Source organism: Eublepharis macularius, chromosome 1, assembly GCF_028583425.1.
Source record: "Eublepharis macularius isolate TG4126 chromosome 1, MPM_Emac_v1.0, whole genome shotgun sequence".
Classification (NCBI taxonomy): domain Eukaryota; kingdom Metazoa; phylum Chordata; class Lepidosauria; order Squamata; family Eublepharidae; genus Eublepharis; species Eublepharis macularius.
The window spans coordinates 166,831,523-166,844,975 of NC_072790.1; the positions used below are offsets into that span (position 1 = coordinate 166,831,523).

Genomic DNA, 13,453 nt, shown 5'->3' on the forward strand with positions numbered 1-13,453 from the left:
TGCCCACATGATTCCTTCCACCTTCAGCTCCGTGGGCTCTGCAGAGGAGGTTAAGCTGCTTTGAGTTCATTCTGCTTTCTTTTCTTTCCTCTCTGAGAGAGAGAGCTGGGGCCCGGCGCAGGCCCTGCAGAGGAGGTTAAGCTGCTTTGAGTTCATTCTGCTTTCATTCAGGGGTTTCTGTGTATGTGTGTGCTGCTTTGAGTTCATTCTGTTTTATTTTCATTGGAGTGGGTGGGTGGGGCTGTGTGTGTATGTGTGCTACTTTGAGTTCATTCTGCTTTCTTTTCTGCAGGTGCGGCTGTGTGTGTGTGTGTTGCTTTGAGTTCATTTGGGGGTGGGTGACTGGGCGGGGCTGTGTGTGTGCTGCTTTGAGTTCATTCTGCTTTCTTTTCATGGGGGTGGGTGGGACTGTGCGTGTGTGTGTGTTGCTTTCATTCTTTTGTTGACTGAAGTTGACATTGTTATGGTTCCCACAGCTTTTGAATGCAGATTGGTTCTGTGTTAAATATATCGGTTATGGTTATTTATATTAGTTAAAATATCAGTTATGGTTATTCCAGTTTTATGCTAGGAATGGATAGCTGTGTCCAAGTCACAGAAGGCTTTCATCAATATATTCATCAGCATATAGGTGTTCTTATATCTTAATAGCTGTAACTCAAATGGTTCTCCCCACCCTCAGCCGATTAACATCACTGAAATTGCAGTGGACATATGGATGTTAAGGAAGTTTTAATGAATATTGTTTGTCTGGGACATTGGAATATTTATGAGCATTTCACAATGTCACACAACAGCTTAGCCATTGGTAAGATAGAGTTGGCAGGCAACAAAATCCATTTTAAACTAAGTATAGATCTAATGCAGCTAAAGTTGAGTATCTAATATTGAATTGCTCCAGTAAAGCAAAACGCTCCCTGAAAGTTTGAAAATTCAATATTAATTAGATTAGGAATTTCAGACTCTGTGCAATATTGAGAAAGAATTTTGGAATTTTTTTTCTATGCTGGCAGAGGGAATCTGTTAGAATTTAGATTTGTGAGATGGATTTTGGATTTTTAGAGGCCCCCTCCTTCTTGCATATTTTAAAATATGATTCCAAAGAAATGAAATGTTTGGGAAAGGGAATGGAAGATTTCACTTTTTGTAGAGGATACAGAAAGGAAAAAAACCCTTTCTCATAATAGTGTAATTTTCCAAGCATACTAACATTTATCTTGTCGTAATGCATTGTGTTGGGTTCTGGGAAGCGGTGTCACTTCCAATAAGCAGTGTCACTTCCGGGAAGCGGTGTCACTTCTGGGAGTGACGTCATCATGCATTTCCGGGAGTGCACGCGTGCTTCGTGTACACACGTGATAATAGAGAGTTCCACCACCTCTTTTCCCAGAAAAAAAAGTCCTGGTCACTTCACATAAAAAAGTTGGGAGGACAAAAAGATTCTGAATTGATAGTAAAACATGGGACTAAACAGTGAAAATGGTAGTGCTTCTTTCCTTCTGCAGGGCACACTAGTGGGAATTGTCGGGAAGGTTGGATGTGGGAAGAGCACTTTGCTTGCAGCTATCACTGGAGAACTCAGTAGGTAAATCATACCTTCCTCTCTTCCATGATTCCATTGGCTACATCTAAAGCTTAATTTGAATTCAGACTCACCAGTTCTTATCCACGGAAACTATTTTTATTGCTATGTATTAACCCTAGAACTGTGTATTGTAATAGAGAAGATCACAGAGCCAGTATTGTGTAGCAATTCAGGTTTTGGACTAGGGCCAGGAAGACCCGACATCAAATTAGGAATGCCAACAGCTTGAAGAAAAAATGTCTTGTCCCTTTAATAGAGGCTTAATATGTGGAAATGGGCAGGTGAAGCTTTTCCTGGCATGGAGGTGAATAACATCTCCTGGTACATACCATCCCACTGAGCCTTTGTTACAGGGATAGGGTTTTTTTTCTCTAGGTAGCTGGCAACATTGCTTTGAATCCGTATTTAACTTTAATGCTCACTGAATTACTCTGGGCCTGTCACTTTCTCTCAACCTACTTCACAGAGTTATTGTGAAGATAAAATGGAGGAATGAACAAGCATGTAAGCCTCCCTGAGCTACTTGGAGGATGAGTGGGAAAAATGTGACTGGTCGATAGTGAGGTGGATCTATTCAAGGGACCTTCTTTCAGCCTAAGGATCCTTCCTCTAATAGAAGAACCACTTACGCTAGAAGAAGGTTCCTTAGACTGGAGGAGGATTTCAAACCTTGCTCAGTGGAATGGTAGGATAGGGATAGGATCCACTCCAGTTCTTCCAAGCATGTGCATATAGTGACTTTTTCTCTACATTGCAGAGGTTTAGTGACATGGCTTCTCAAGGCATGGAAGTTCAGCACTATCCTTTGTAGAAATTCAGTACTTGGATAGGTTTGTTTTCCCAAACACACCCCAACTAAATATATTCTCTTTGTTTTGTCCTCCTCCTGATGCTCAACTACTGGATTCATGCAGGCAAGGTGAACTGGTATATATTGGGGATCTGGAGAAAGGATTTGGCTTAGCCACGCAGGAGCCCTGGATCCAGTTCACTAGCATCCGTGAAAACATCCTCTTTGGGAAAGAATATGATGCCAGATTTTACCAGGAAGTAGTAGAAGCTTGTGCTCTGTCTGATGACTTGAATGTAAGAGCCCCACATTTATTTATTGATTTATTTTATTAAATTTGTATCCTGCTTTCCCCACAAGCGGGCTCAAACAGATAATAGCATATTATTTCCATACATATAAAAACAGCCATAATATAATAAAATCTAGCAAAAACTACAGGTACAATAAAACAGTTCAAGATGCAGCACTCAGTGTGTGTTTGCAAATTTAAGATGACCCCCAATTTTTCTTGATACAAGTCTTGGGGGGGGGGAACATAGTCTTCCTTTTAGATAGAGCCAGTTTGGTGTAGTGGTTAAGAGTGCGGGACTCTAATCTGGAGAACTGAGTTTGATTCCCCACTTCTCCACTTGAAGCCAGCTGGGTGACCTTGGGCTAGTCACAGCTCTCTGGAGCTCTCTCAGCCCCACTCACCTCACAGGGTGTTTTGTTGTGGGGATAATAATGGCATACTTTGTAAACCGCTCTGGGTGGGCATTAAGTTGTCCTGAAGGGCGGTATATAAATCAAATGTTGTTGTTGTTGTTGTTGCACAGCCTGGAGCATTCAGACCCTGTGGGGTAAGGGTGGCCAGCTGTTTAAATGGACAGTAGACTTAGGAGAGGAGCTCAATGCCCCCGCCCCAAAAGCAGCAGTGAAAAACCCCATTTTCAATCAGTCCTCACAGTGTGGGTGAGGACCTCTCTGGACTGTAGGAGATGGGCACAAGAACACATGAAGCTGCCTTATATTGCATCAGACTGTTGGTCTGTCAAGGTCAGTGTTGTCTGCTCTGACTCAGAGCAGCGCTCCAGAATCTCAGGTCAAGGTTTTCCACATCATCTACTTACCTGATCCTTTTAACTGGAGATGCCAGGGATTGAACCTGGGAGCTACGTGCAAAATAGATGCTCTATGACTGAGTCACAGCCTCTCTATGCAGACTAGGATAAACATAATATATAATCAGGGAAGGTACATCTTCTACATTTAGAAGGGGTCCTCACCCACTCTGAATTGAATGCTTTCTCTTTGGTTGGTATTGTTTCACACTGTCTTCTCTTTGAAATGACTTCTCACACTCGTCTGTTGGTTGTAATTCTGAATGCAAGTAACCATTACAGACGTACACTCTATGCATCCAGTGATGTAAACTCTTAACTAGAGATGGGCACGATCCAAAAAAAAAATACTGATTAAGCCATTCGTGGATCCGGGCCGCTGCCAAACCCAGGCCACCGATTCTAACCGATCAAGTCCCATTTCCGATCTGGAATCGGGAAGGCCAAAGCGGGAGGGCACCCTGCTGTTTCCAGCAATATAGGAATGGTGGTTGGTGGCAGCGGCCGCCAGGCCCAGTGGGCAGGGGGAGGCGGCGATGAGCTGCCTCCCTTCAGGGAGGGAGGGGACATTCACACACACACACACTTAGAGTAGAGGGGGGGAAGTTTTTAACTAGGCAACGAGCCGCCTCCCCTCAGGGAGGGGACATTCCCAGGGCCGGATCTACGGTTGCCAGTGCCCAGGGCAACCGTAGTCATGCTCTTGCACGCACGCGTGCACTCCTGGGTCGCCCCCCCCGCCCACGCAGCAAGCCGGCTGTCCCGCTGCGCTGTGGAGCTGGTGGCAGCGCGAGTGGCTCGGTGGCTGCCCACACCATTCACCTGCCCCGCAAGACAAGGGGCAGCCGACTTGCCCGTGCGCCCCTTGTCCTGGGGAAAGGCGAACGGCGCAGGCGGCCTCCCAGCCTCCCACGCTGCCTTCGCCTTTCCCCAGGACAAGGGGCAGCCGACTTGCCCGTGCGCCCCTTGTCCTGGGGAAAGACGAACGGCGCAGGCAGCCTCCCTGCCTCCCGCGCTGCCTTTTGCCTTTCCTTTGTGCCCATGGCTTCAGAACACCCCCTTCCCCCTCCCTCCCCTGGGTTGCTGCTCTGTGGTTGGAAGGAAGCCTGCTAATCAAGGAAAGCTGGGCTTCCATTCGTGTTTCAAGGGTGACAGAAGGAGGGCAAACACAGCTCATTCCCCTGGCTCCGTTGCCCCGGGAATAAATTACTGGCGCCAGAGTGTCTGCAATTCCGAACAGAAACCGATATATCCGATCAAGTCCCGAACAAGCAAACCCCCGACTGCTGGATCAGTTGCTGTGGACGGAACCGATTAGCTGACTCACGATCGCAAACGCCAAAATCGGGGTTTTTTTGAAATCATAATTCAGATCATGTCCATGTCTACTCTTAACTCATAAAAGCGTATTAAGCAGCCAGTGTTGTTAGTCTTTAAAAAGTTGCTGGACTTCTGTTATATTTTGCGTTCTGTGTTATGTATGTGGATTTCTGTACACAGTTGCCCCAATCCAAAGAAAGCTTGTTGTGTTTGAGCCCCCATTTAAAATACTTAACCTGATTCATTGACTGAGTCTTAAACAGAGATAACGTTTTTTTGAAGGGGCCGATGTGTTATTAACTAGATGATTGTATTTTGGGGGACATGATTTTTGAGGGAGAAGCTCCTCTTTTGCAGTACGCATTGGTTTGATCTAATGTTCTTTCTGATTAGAACAGAAGTCTGAATAGAAGAATGAAAAAAACTTTTGGTTCAAGCTTATAGGAATAGCTTGCTATCAGTTGCTTCCTCACATTCCACGCACCGTGGTACTAACAGTGCCTCCAACTTCCACACAGTGAGGTGGTGTCTGCTTCCCTTCCTTTCATGGATTTGGAAGAAAACTATAGAACTAGTATGTTGCCTGCTTCTTAATAATGCTGAATAACACTTATTCGCTTGGGTTCTCTGCAGAGTCCTTAGTGCCTGGCCATTACAGCTGTGAATTACTTGGGAGTCCTGGATCGTACTTTTCTATCTTTTTGTTTCTATACAGTTCTGGATAGGGTACACAGTGCACAAAAAAATCTTACTAAGAAGACGTAAGATAGAATGAAATATTGTAGCATTACTTTTTAAATGTGTTTATCTTTTAGATCTTACCTGCAGGTGATCAAACAGAGGTAGGTGAGAATGGAGTGACCCTCAGCGGGGGACAGAAAGCTCGAATTGCTCTTGCTAGAGCTGTGTACCAGGTAAATAAGGACTAGATGAGCAGCAGAAGAGGACAAAATAATGAAATGAACTTGAGGGAGCATAAGGGTCTCATCCAACAGTCATCCTTAGCAGCCAGCGGGCTCTGCCCTTAAGCATCATTAGGATTGGAAGGAAAAGGGATGTTTTTCTGTTGATATTTTGTTACCACCCTTTGCAATACTCGCTTTATCTATTTCACTATTATTTTTAGGAGAAGGAAATATACCTTCTTGACGACCCACTGGCAGCTGTCGATGCAGATGTAGCCAATCACCTTATGCAGAAGTGCATTCTAGGAATTCTTAGAAAGAAGACCAGAATTCTTTGCACTCACAGAACAGAATTTTTAGAAAATGCTGATACTGTATTGCTGATGGACTGTGGGAGAATAATCAGGACAGGTATAAACTGGTGCCTTCTGTTGGTTTGCTCTGTCTCTCTGAGGCTTGGATTCTGACTTGCCTCCTTAGAGTGAGAATTTGCAGGGTGAAGCAGATTGCTGTTTTCACATCAAGTGGATAAAGGGGTGGACTGAGAAGTTAAATGGCTGAGCAGCCTCTTTTGAAGAGGTTATGATGGCTCCATTGTTTCTAGTGGATTTTTCTTTTTTATATTGGTACCCCCTTGGAGTCGGCTCTGTGGCTGGATATAAAAAGTTCAGATGGAAACTTAGAAAATAAAGTTTAAAGTTGGAAAGTGGTGTGTAAAGGACAGGGAGGAACAAAAACAAGGTTGGAGAGAAGGAAATTGCTATATGAAAAGAACAGAGGAAGATTCTAGATAGATATGGATGGAGTGAGAGTGGGCAACTGGTGAACAGGAATTTTACAAGTCTTACAGAGAAATAAAGTTACTGAGTTGAATCCAAAGTTTGGTTTCCTTTAACAGAGGCACTTCCATCAATGGATCAAAACTGTTCTGCCTTTCTTCTCAAGCTGTAGCCCTCTGAGCACCCCCCCCAATGGCTCCCTGTCCCCCAGGAGCATCATTTTGGAGAGATCAACAGGCCATATTGGGAAGAAGAAGCAGAAAAGTTATGTCTTCCATTAACAGAAAATTTAGTCTGAATCCAACTCAGTATCTGGAGCCTTAGATAAGCGATACAGCACTGCAGCTGACATATTTTCTAACAGTTCTCTTCCTTTTTCTAGGAACTCCATCTGAAATTCTGCCATTGGTGGAAGCTGCTCCTAAGCTTAGAGAGAAAGACAAGAGAAACGCAGACAAAAGTCAGTATCTTGGCACCTTCAGGAGTGTATTCGTATGGCAGATTGGGATCAAGGGCAATCAGGCAAAAAATCAGGAGAGATGTGGATTGCAGCATTGGAGAGGCAGAGTGCCCAACCTCCAAAAAATTGTACACAAAAGACCATGAAAAGCAAATTCACAAAATGAAGGGATGACATTGCTGGGAGAAAAGTAGCTTTGTATGATTTTCCCACTCTTTTCAGTTTAAATAAATGAGTTACAAAATGGCATAGGCATTGCAGAGCAGGGGGGCACATGGATTTTGTTTCTGGATAGCAGTGATGTCACAGACATAGCCAACAGATTCCACTGATACTGTGACAGATGCATTCCATCAACACTGAAAAATGTAATTCATGTGCTTCCAGGGGAAGGGGAAACAATTTTTTCCAGCAGCAAAATATTGTGACTTGAATACTGGGGAAAATCCACAAGCCTGAATCAGAAGCACAACCTTGACAACATATGCCTGGATCTGCACTATAATGCTTCAGTTAACTGCACTTAAAAAGCTGTCTAGAATGGTCCATGATTACTAGCAAATAGATTTAGAAAGAGTTTATACTGTGTGTCCTTACAAGAAGGCAAATTATATTCCTCAAGGTACTAGGGAAGGTTCTGAGGGGAAAGCATGGTGTCTTGGTGTATACATACAAATTTGTATACCTTCCCTAGACACTTGTTTTGTAATCTACATTAAGGAATGCACTTGGCTTGGACTGTATTATAAAACAAGGGAGAGGCGCTACACAGATCTAATGGAAGTCTCCTTACTTTGGTCCAATGGGGATCTTTGCTTGCATCCTGTGCTCTGCAGTTCTATTTCTCTTTTCAAAGGCCCCACAGAATACATCCAAGAGGAGGATGTAGAGGCTGAAGGAGAGCAACCAAGTTGCCTTCTCAAGCAGGAGGAAGAGAAGAAAGAAGGGGCAGTGGCTTTCCAGGTCTATAGAGCATATTGGCTGGCTGTTGGGAGCTGCCTAGCATTGTCCATCCTCCTGTCTCTACTGCTGATGCAAGGTAAAAATTACTCATTGCTTTCACCTTCCTCTCCTCTGTTCTTGGTTTTCTGTACATCCTAGAAATCCTGCATCCTGTTCAGACAGTAGGGCTATTTTTAAGGACTTTTGGGTAAACCGGAATTGGTTCAGAACATAGTAGCCATGTTGTTCATTAGGACTTGTCCAACCAAACACATTTTACCAGTGTTACTGGATCTATACTGTCCTCCAGCCTGTTTCCCGGTACAATTCCAGGTTCTAGGTCTGATCTAACCCCTGACACACACACTCCCCCGCAAATATCTGCCTGCCATTGGGAACAAAACCTGAAGGAATATCTGCTTCCCTAGGAATCCGCCTGTCTTCTTTGGTCATGTTTTCTGGGTGCTTCTGCTTTCTGACAATAGGGTGGCAACTAGCGGGTAAAACTGTCTCTGTGGTAGCACCCTATTCCTGGAATTCCCTCCCAGATATAATCTGCTTTCCTTTTGGACACTGAGAATTCCCTTTGTGCATCTGATTAAAAGAGCTCTATCACACAAAAACGTATGCTTTATTAGTAAATCATGGCAATAGTGCTAGAGCAATTGAGCAATGTCCAATTTTCCATAAAAAGGCCATCCAGTAGTGGAGGTGAAATGACAGCTATGGTGATTGATTCCGGGAAAGCATGGGGAAGACCGACTGTGTCTGTGCTTCATAGCCTTTGTTTCTGTTTCTAGGTGAACTGTATGACTTTATGGTATTCTATATTTATGGTTTATTTCCATCTTTGTAAGCTATTCAGAGAGTTCTTTAAATTTAAAAGACATGTTAAATGATTTAACTCAAAGAAATAAAACATGAAATCAGCCTATACAAATTCCTAACATTCTGAGTTTGCAGTTTTTGTTTCTAAAAAGCAAGATTTTAACCCTCCAGGAAGCAGAAGGATGTTGGTAATTTATGTTATAAATACAGAAAATGGGGGGGTAGACGTGGAGATTCCACCGCGTATAACATGAGATGATACAAGAACCATTCACTTCCCATGGACCCTGGGCTATGTCTTCCTGCCCTTATAAATCATTTCCACTTTTCTTATCCCTTTTAGGGCTCCTGACTAGACATGGGCACGAACAGAAAAAAAACACCAAACATGGTGTTCGTTGTTCATTGCCATCCACGAACATTGCCATCCACGAACAATGAACACTGACGAACATGACCTGTTCATGAACATATTCGTTGTTTGTGGGGGCCAGCAGGCTCTCCTCCAGCCATCAAGATCCCTACCACACCACTCCCAGAAACCCTACCTGAGCAGGCAGCAGGAAATGTACCAATAATAAATAATAGCTTGGCCCCAGAGCCTGGCAGCAGCCCTGGAACTTGAAGGGATAGATCCCTACTGCACCACTCCCAGAAACCTTACTTGAGCAGCCAGCAGGAAAGGTACCAGTAATAAATAATAGCTTGGCCCACAGCCTGGCAGCAGTCTTGGAACTTGAAGAAGTATATCCCTATCCCACCACACACAAAGAAAATTCAAGCTCCCATGCACTCTCCCTGTCTCTCTCTCAAAATGCCAACAACAACTGTCTCTCCACTGGCTGCAAAACCAGAGTTGGGAGCCCCCCTCCCCCCTGCTCTTGCTTCCTTGTAACAAATTTGGAGCTCCACACTTGAAAGGAAGACCTGCCTATCAAGCTTAGATTGGGGTTTCCAGGGCAACAGCAGGAGTTCAGACAGAATTCAGGCAGTCCCTGTCTCTGATTGCCAAGGGAATTGATTGCAGGTGCCTGACTGTCTGGCTTGACCAACAGCAAGGAATGAGGCTTGCAGCAACCACCTGTTCGTTGAGAATTCGTTTAGAATGGGGCCTCAGGAACAGCTTGTTCACAAACAGCTGATTGGGCTGTTTGTGGCTTTTTTTAGTTCGTATTGCTGTTCGTACCGATCTCTACTCCTGACATGTTTTTTTTAAACAAAAAACAAGCTCATTGTATACATTACGTAAAAGTATATTTATGTATCTTTTCCTACCTGTATCCAAGATTTGTTTTTTAAGCTCAAGATTCTAGACTCCATCTGAAGGTGCTGCCTCTTAGAGATCATTTCTTCTATGACGGTCAAATAGGTTTAGTCAGAGCCTCCAAAGCAGTGTGAGTTTTGTGAAGTTGTGAAGTGCAAAGTGTAGACAGAAGATGTTCTTGTTTAGAGGGACAGCTATGATATGGCCTGATTCTGGCTGCTCCAGGAATTGAGTCAGTATTCATGGACTGATGTGTACATGGGCCAAGTAACTGTTTCAAGTAATTTTGGAAGAAACTTCTTCCCCTGACCTTTTTCTCCTGTAGAAAAGTCTGCAGATGGTTTCTCAAATTTTCATGTTAGAACTACTTTTCTCATAAAAATAGAGGAAATGTTACCTTGTAGTAAGAGTTATTTTTTTTATTTCATTGCATGAATGTGTCCTAAGATAGTTTGTTTGGATCTAGTAGGGTTAAACTGCATTCACTGTTGCATGTGCATTTCTGCAGCTTCCAGAAATATCTCTGATTGGTGGCTGTCCAACTGGATTTCTAGCCTACCCCATGTAGAGAATACCTCTGTCAGGAGCTTGTCATCTCTGCCTTCCTCACAACTGCTGCTGTTCTCCCATGAGGGACTCATGTATGTGAACATAAATTACAAGATGAATTTCAGAACTGACCTATCAGGTGGAAATTGAGGAGGTGCTTTGGATAGAGAAAATAGGAAGCATTTCTAGCAATGTGATCAGCTTTATAAAGGCCTCCCATGATTTCTTACACTTTGCCATCAAGAGTAATCCATGAGGAGCAATAGTCTGAATTTCTCCCAGCGTCACTAGGACAAAAGACTGGATCATTAGCCTGTTAAAGCTAAGTTTTTTTCCCATCAGCCCAAACAACAGTAGGCCCTGGATAGAATACAGGACATTCTAAGTTTCCTGGGGAGGAATGAATCTAGGAAAATAAAATAGAAGGAATACTGTGAGTATGAATTGCCTGCTGATATCTAAAACATGGGTGGAGCATGTAGCCTTCTGTATTGCACTGACTGAAGTGGTTAGCACTTGGTCTTCTAGACTGACAAAAACACAGTGGGATGGAGTAAGGATGATCATGTTTCCTGGAGCCTTCATATAGGGATGCCTGTCAACACTTGGAGAGTCAGTGAAAGCTGAAGAGCTGGGCAGGAGGCTGGAAAATGGGTGGCTTGGCAAACTGTCTATCCTAACTAACCTAGTCTTTCTCTCTCTCTCAGTTCCCCAGTCCTGGCCCCCATCCCTTCAAATGACACTTTGGATGTGAAGTTTTATTTGATGGTCTATGGCTGCATTGCTGGGGCAAACTCTGTCTTCACCATCCTTCGGGCCTTCCTCTTTGCCTGTGGCACCATCCGTGCTGCTACAGTCATTCATGATCGACTGCTCAGGAGGGTGATGAAAGTAAATGTCTATCAGGTGGATTCTGCAAGATCTGCAAGGGGACAGCACCAAGTCGGCAGCGAAAGGGAGCTTCTCCTCAGCCCCACCTTGCTGAAATAGGACTGTCACTTGCCTGTTTTATGTTTTGTCTTATAACATATCCTGTTTATTGCTAAAGTCCTCAAGTTTATTGCTATGGCTGTTCTCAGGGAGGTTTTTATTTAAACAGAAAAGTAATAATCCTCTCTATATGAGAGTAGTATTGAAAGGAGCTCATTGCAAAAAAAAAAGTCAAATTTTTATAACATCATTTTCTGTGTAAAAAGTGCTATAAAGCTCTTATTTCTGTCCTCACAAGAATCATGTGAACTGAAGTTAAACAGAAACATTAACTTGTTCAAGGTCTCTTGCTCACCAATAAGTTTTATGGCTGGAATACTAGGATGAGACCTAGGATTTGCAGTGTACAAATCAGCTAGTTTCAAACAAAACATTTCTCCCCTTCTTTCTTCATAACTTATGCTGGAAGGAGAAAGTGGGTAAGGTTTCCTTCCCACTAAGCTTTGATTCTAGAGACCTAATTGGATAGGATATTTGCTGATTATACACTTAATAGGTACATGTAAGTATGACACTGTGTTAGGTGCATTGCTGCCATACACCATCAGTTAGCACCTGAGAAAGTGAAGGGCTGCGACTGTTGTCACCTTTACCTAGTGCATCCCTCTACCACCACTCAGTCCTTCTCTCCCTCCCCTCCAGTGCTGTACTGTGAGGTAACCTTAGGTGTGAACCTGCTATGCACTTTCTGTCCTTCACTCTCTCTTTGCCACCTTCTCCCCTTTCCTGTACCAGCCAAACAGAGCTTAGTGAGGAGGGTGGGGTCTGGGCTGCTCACCAGGGACTGTGAGGTGCAAAACAGAAGATAATAAAGATGGACTTAGCAGTGCTTTGTCCTCTTGACTGCTGGCTGATATATACAATGATATATACAATTCAGTGGTGGTAATAGGTGTATCTAACCAGATAGAAACAGTGTGGTATAGCCACTAGAGTGATAGACTATGATCTGGATAACCCAGGTTTGGTTCCCTGCTCTGCTATGGAAACTTGCTGGGTGACCTTGAGCAGTCATATACTCTTAGCCTAACCTTCCTCACAGGGTTGTTGTGAGGGGCAAAAATGGAGGTAAGCTGCTTTGGATCCCCATTGGGGGAAAAGTGGGGTATAAATGACATTTTTAAAAAGTTGTGAACACACAAGAAGTGTATTGTTCTACTCCTCTCACTTGGGTGTGGTTTTCTGCTACAGCCCGTTGTATTTCAGGATGTTTATAGCTGGATTGGTCCCACAGACATATACAAGTTTTTTTTTATTGAACAAACTATTTATGATACTTTCAGACAGACTCCTCATTTGATCTAGTAAATTTTCAGGACTGCTTCATGTATTATTTTTTCCATCATGGAAAACACCCTTATGATACATTATGAAATGATTACTATTCCTAGCATAGATTAATCTCTGTGTGGGGAAAAAATAATATTTGAAATTGCCCACAGTAGCACGGTATATCACAGCCCACTGTGACTCTCACCACTGTTGATTCTTGGCAGGCCACAATGACCTTCTTTGATACTACGCCAACAGGCCGGATCCTCAACCGTTTCTCCTCAGACTTGTACTGTGTGGATGACAGCCTGCCCTTCATTCTCAACATCTTCCTGGCCAATGTTTTTGGGTTGCTTGGTATGCTGGTAATGATCACCTATGGGCTACCTTGGATTGGCCTAGTCCTACTGCCCTTGGTGGCTGTTTACTACTCCATTCAGCGCTATTACCGGCGCACCTCCCGGGAACTCAAGCGTCTCTACAGTCTCACTCTGTCCCCTATCTACACTCACTTCTCAGAAACCTTGACGGGCCTCAGCACTATCCGGGCTACCAGGACCACAGGCAGGTGAGTTTTGCTGTTCAGTCATGGAACATCTAGACATACAAGGAAGTTCAGATTTGAAGATTTGGCCTTGTGATGACTGGTAAAAGAGGCAGCAGCTG

The 13,453-nt window shown here is 43.8% G+C and overlaps 1 protein-coding gene across 5 annotated transcripts in view; it reads left to right on the plus strand.

Moving 5' to 3' along the window:
• ABCC10 (ATP binding cassette subfamily C member 10) overlaps positions 1–13,453 on the plus strand; it is a 49,690-nt gene that overhangs the window by 22,825 nt on the left and 13,412 nt on the right. For 4 of the 5 annotated variants that reach the window (XM_054977075.1, XM_054977084.1, XM_054977093.1 and 1 more), the window contains 9 exons: positions 1,506–1,585; positions 2,500–2,671; positions 5,614–5,712; positions 5,925–6,114; positions 6,865–6,942; positions 7,799–7,981; positions 10,485–10,617; positions 11,233–11,416; positions 13,012–13,355. In XM_054977075.1, the coding sequence (XP_054833050.1) occupies positions 1,506–1,585; positions 2,500–2,671; positions 5,614–5,712; positions 5,925–6,114; positions 6,865–6,942; positions 7,799–7,981; positions 10,485–10,617; positions 11,233–11,416; positions 13,012–13,355 (1,463 nt within the window). The remainder of the gene's footprint in view (positions 1–1,505; positions 1,586–2,499; positions 2,672–5,613; positions 5,713–5,924; positions 6,115–6,864; positions 6,943–7,798; positions 7,982–10,484; positions 10,618–11,232; positions 11,417–13,011; positions 13,356–13,453) is intronic. The other variant, XM_054977103.1, reaches the window with a different exon arrangement.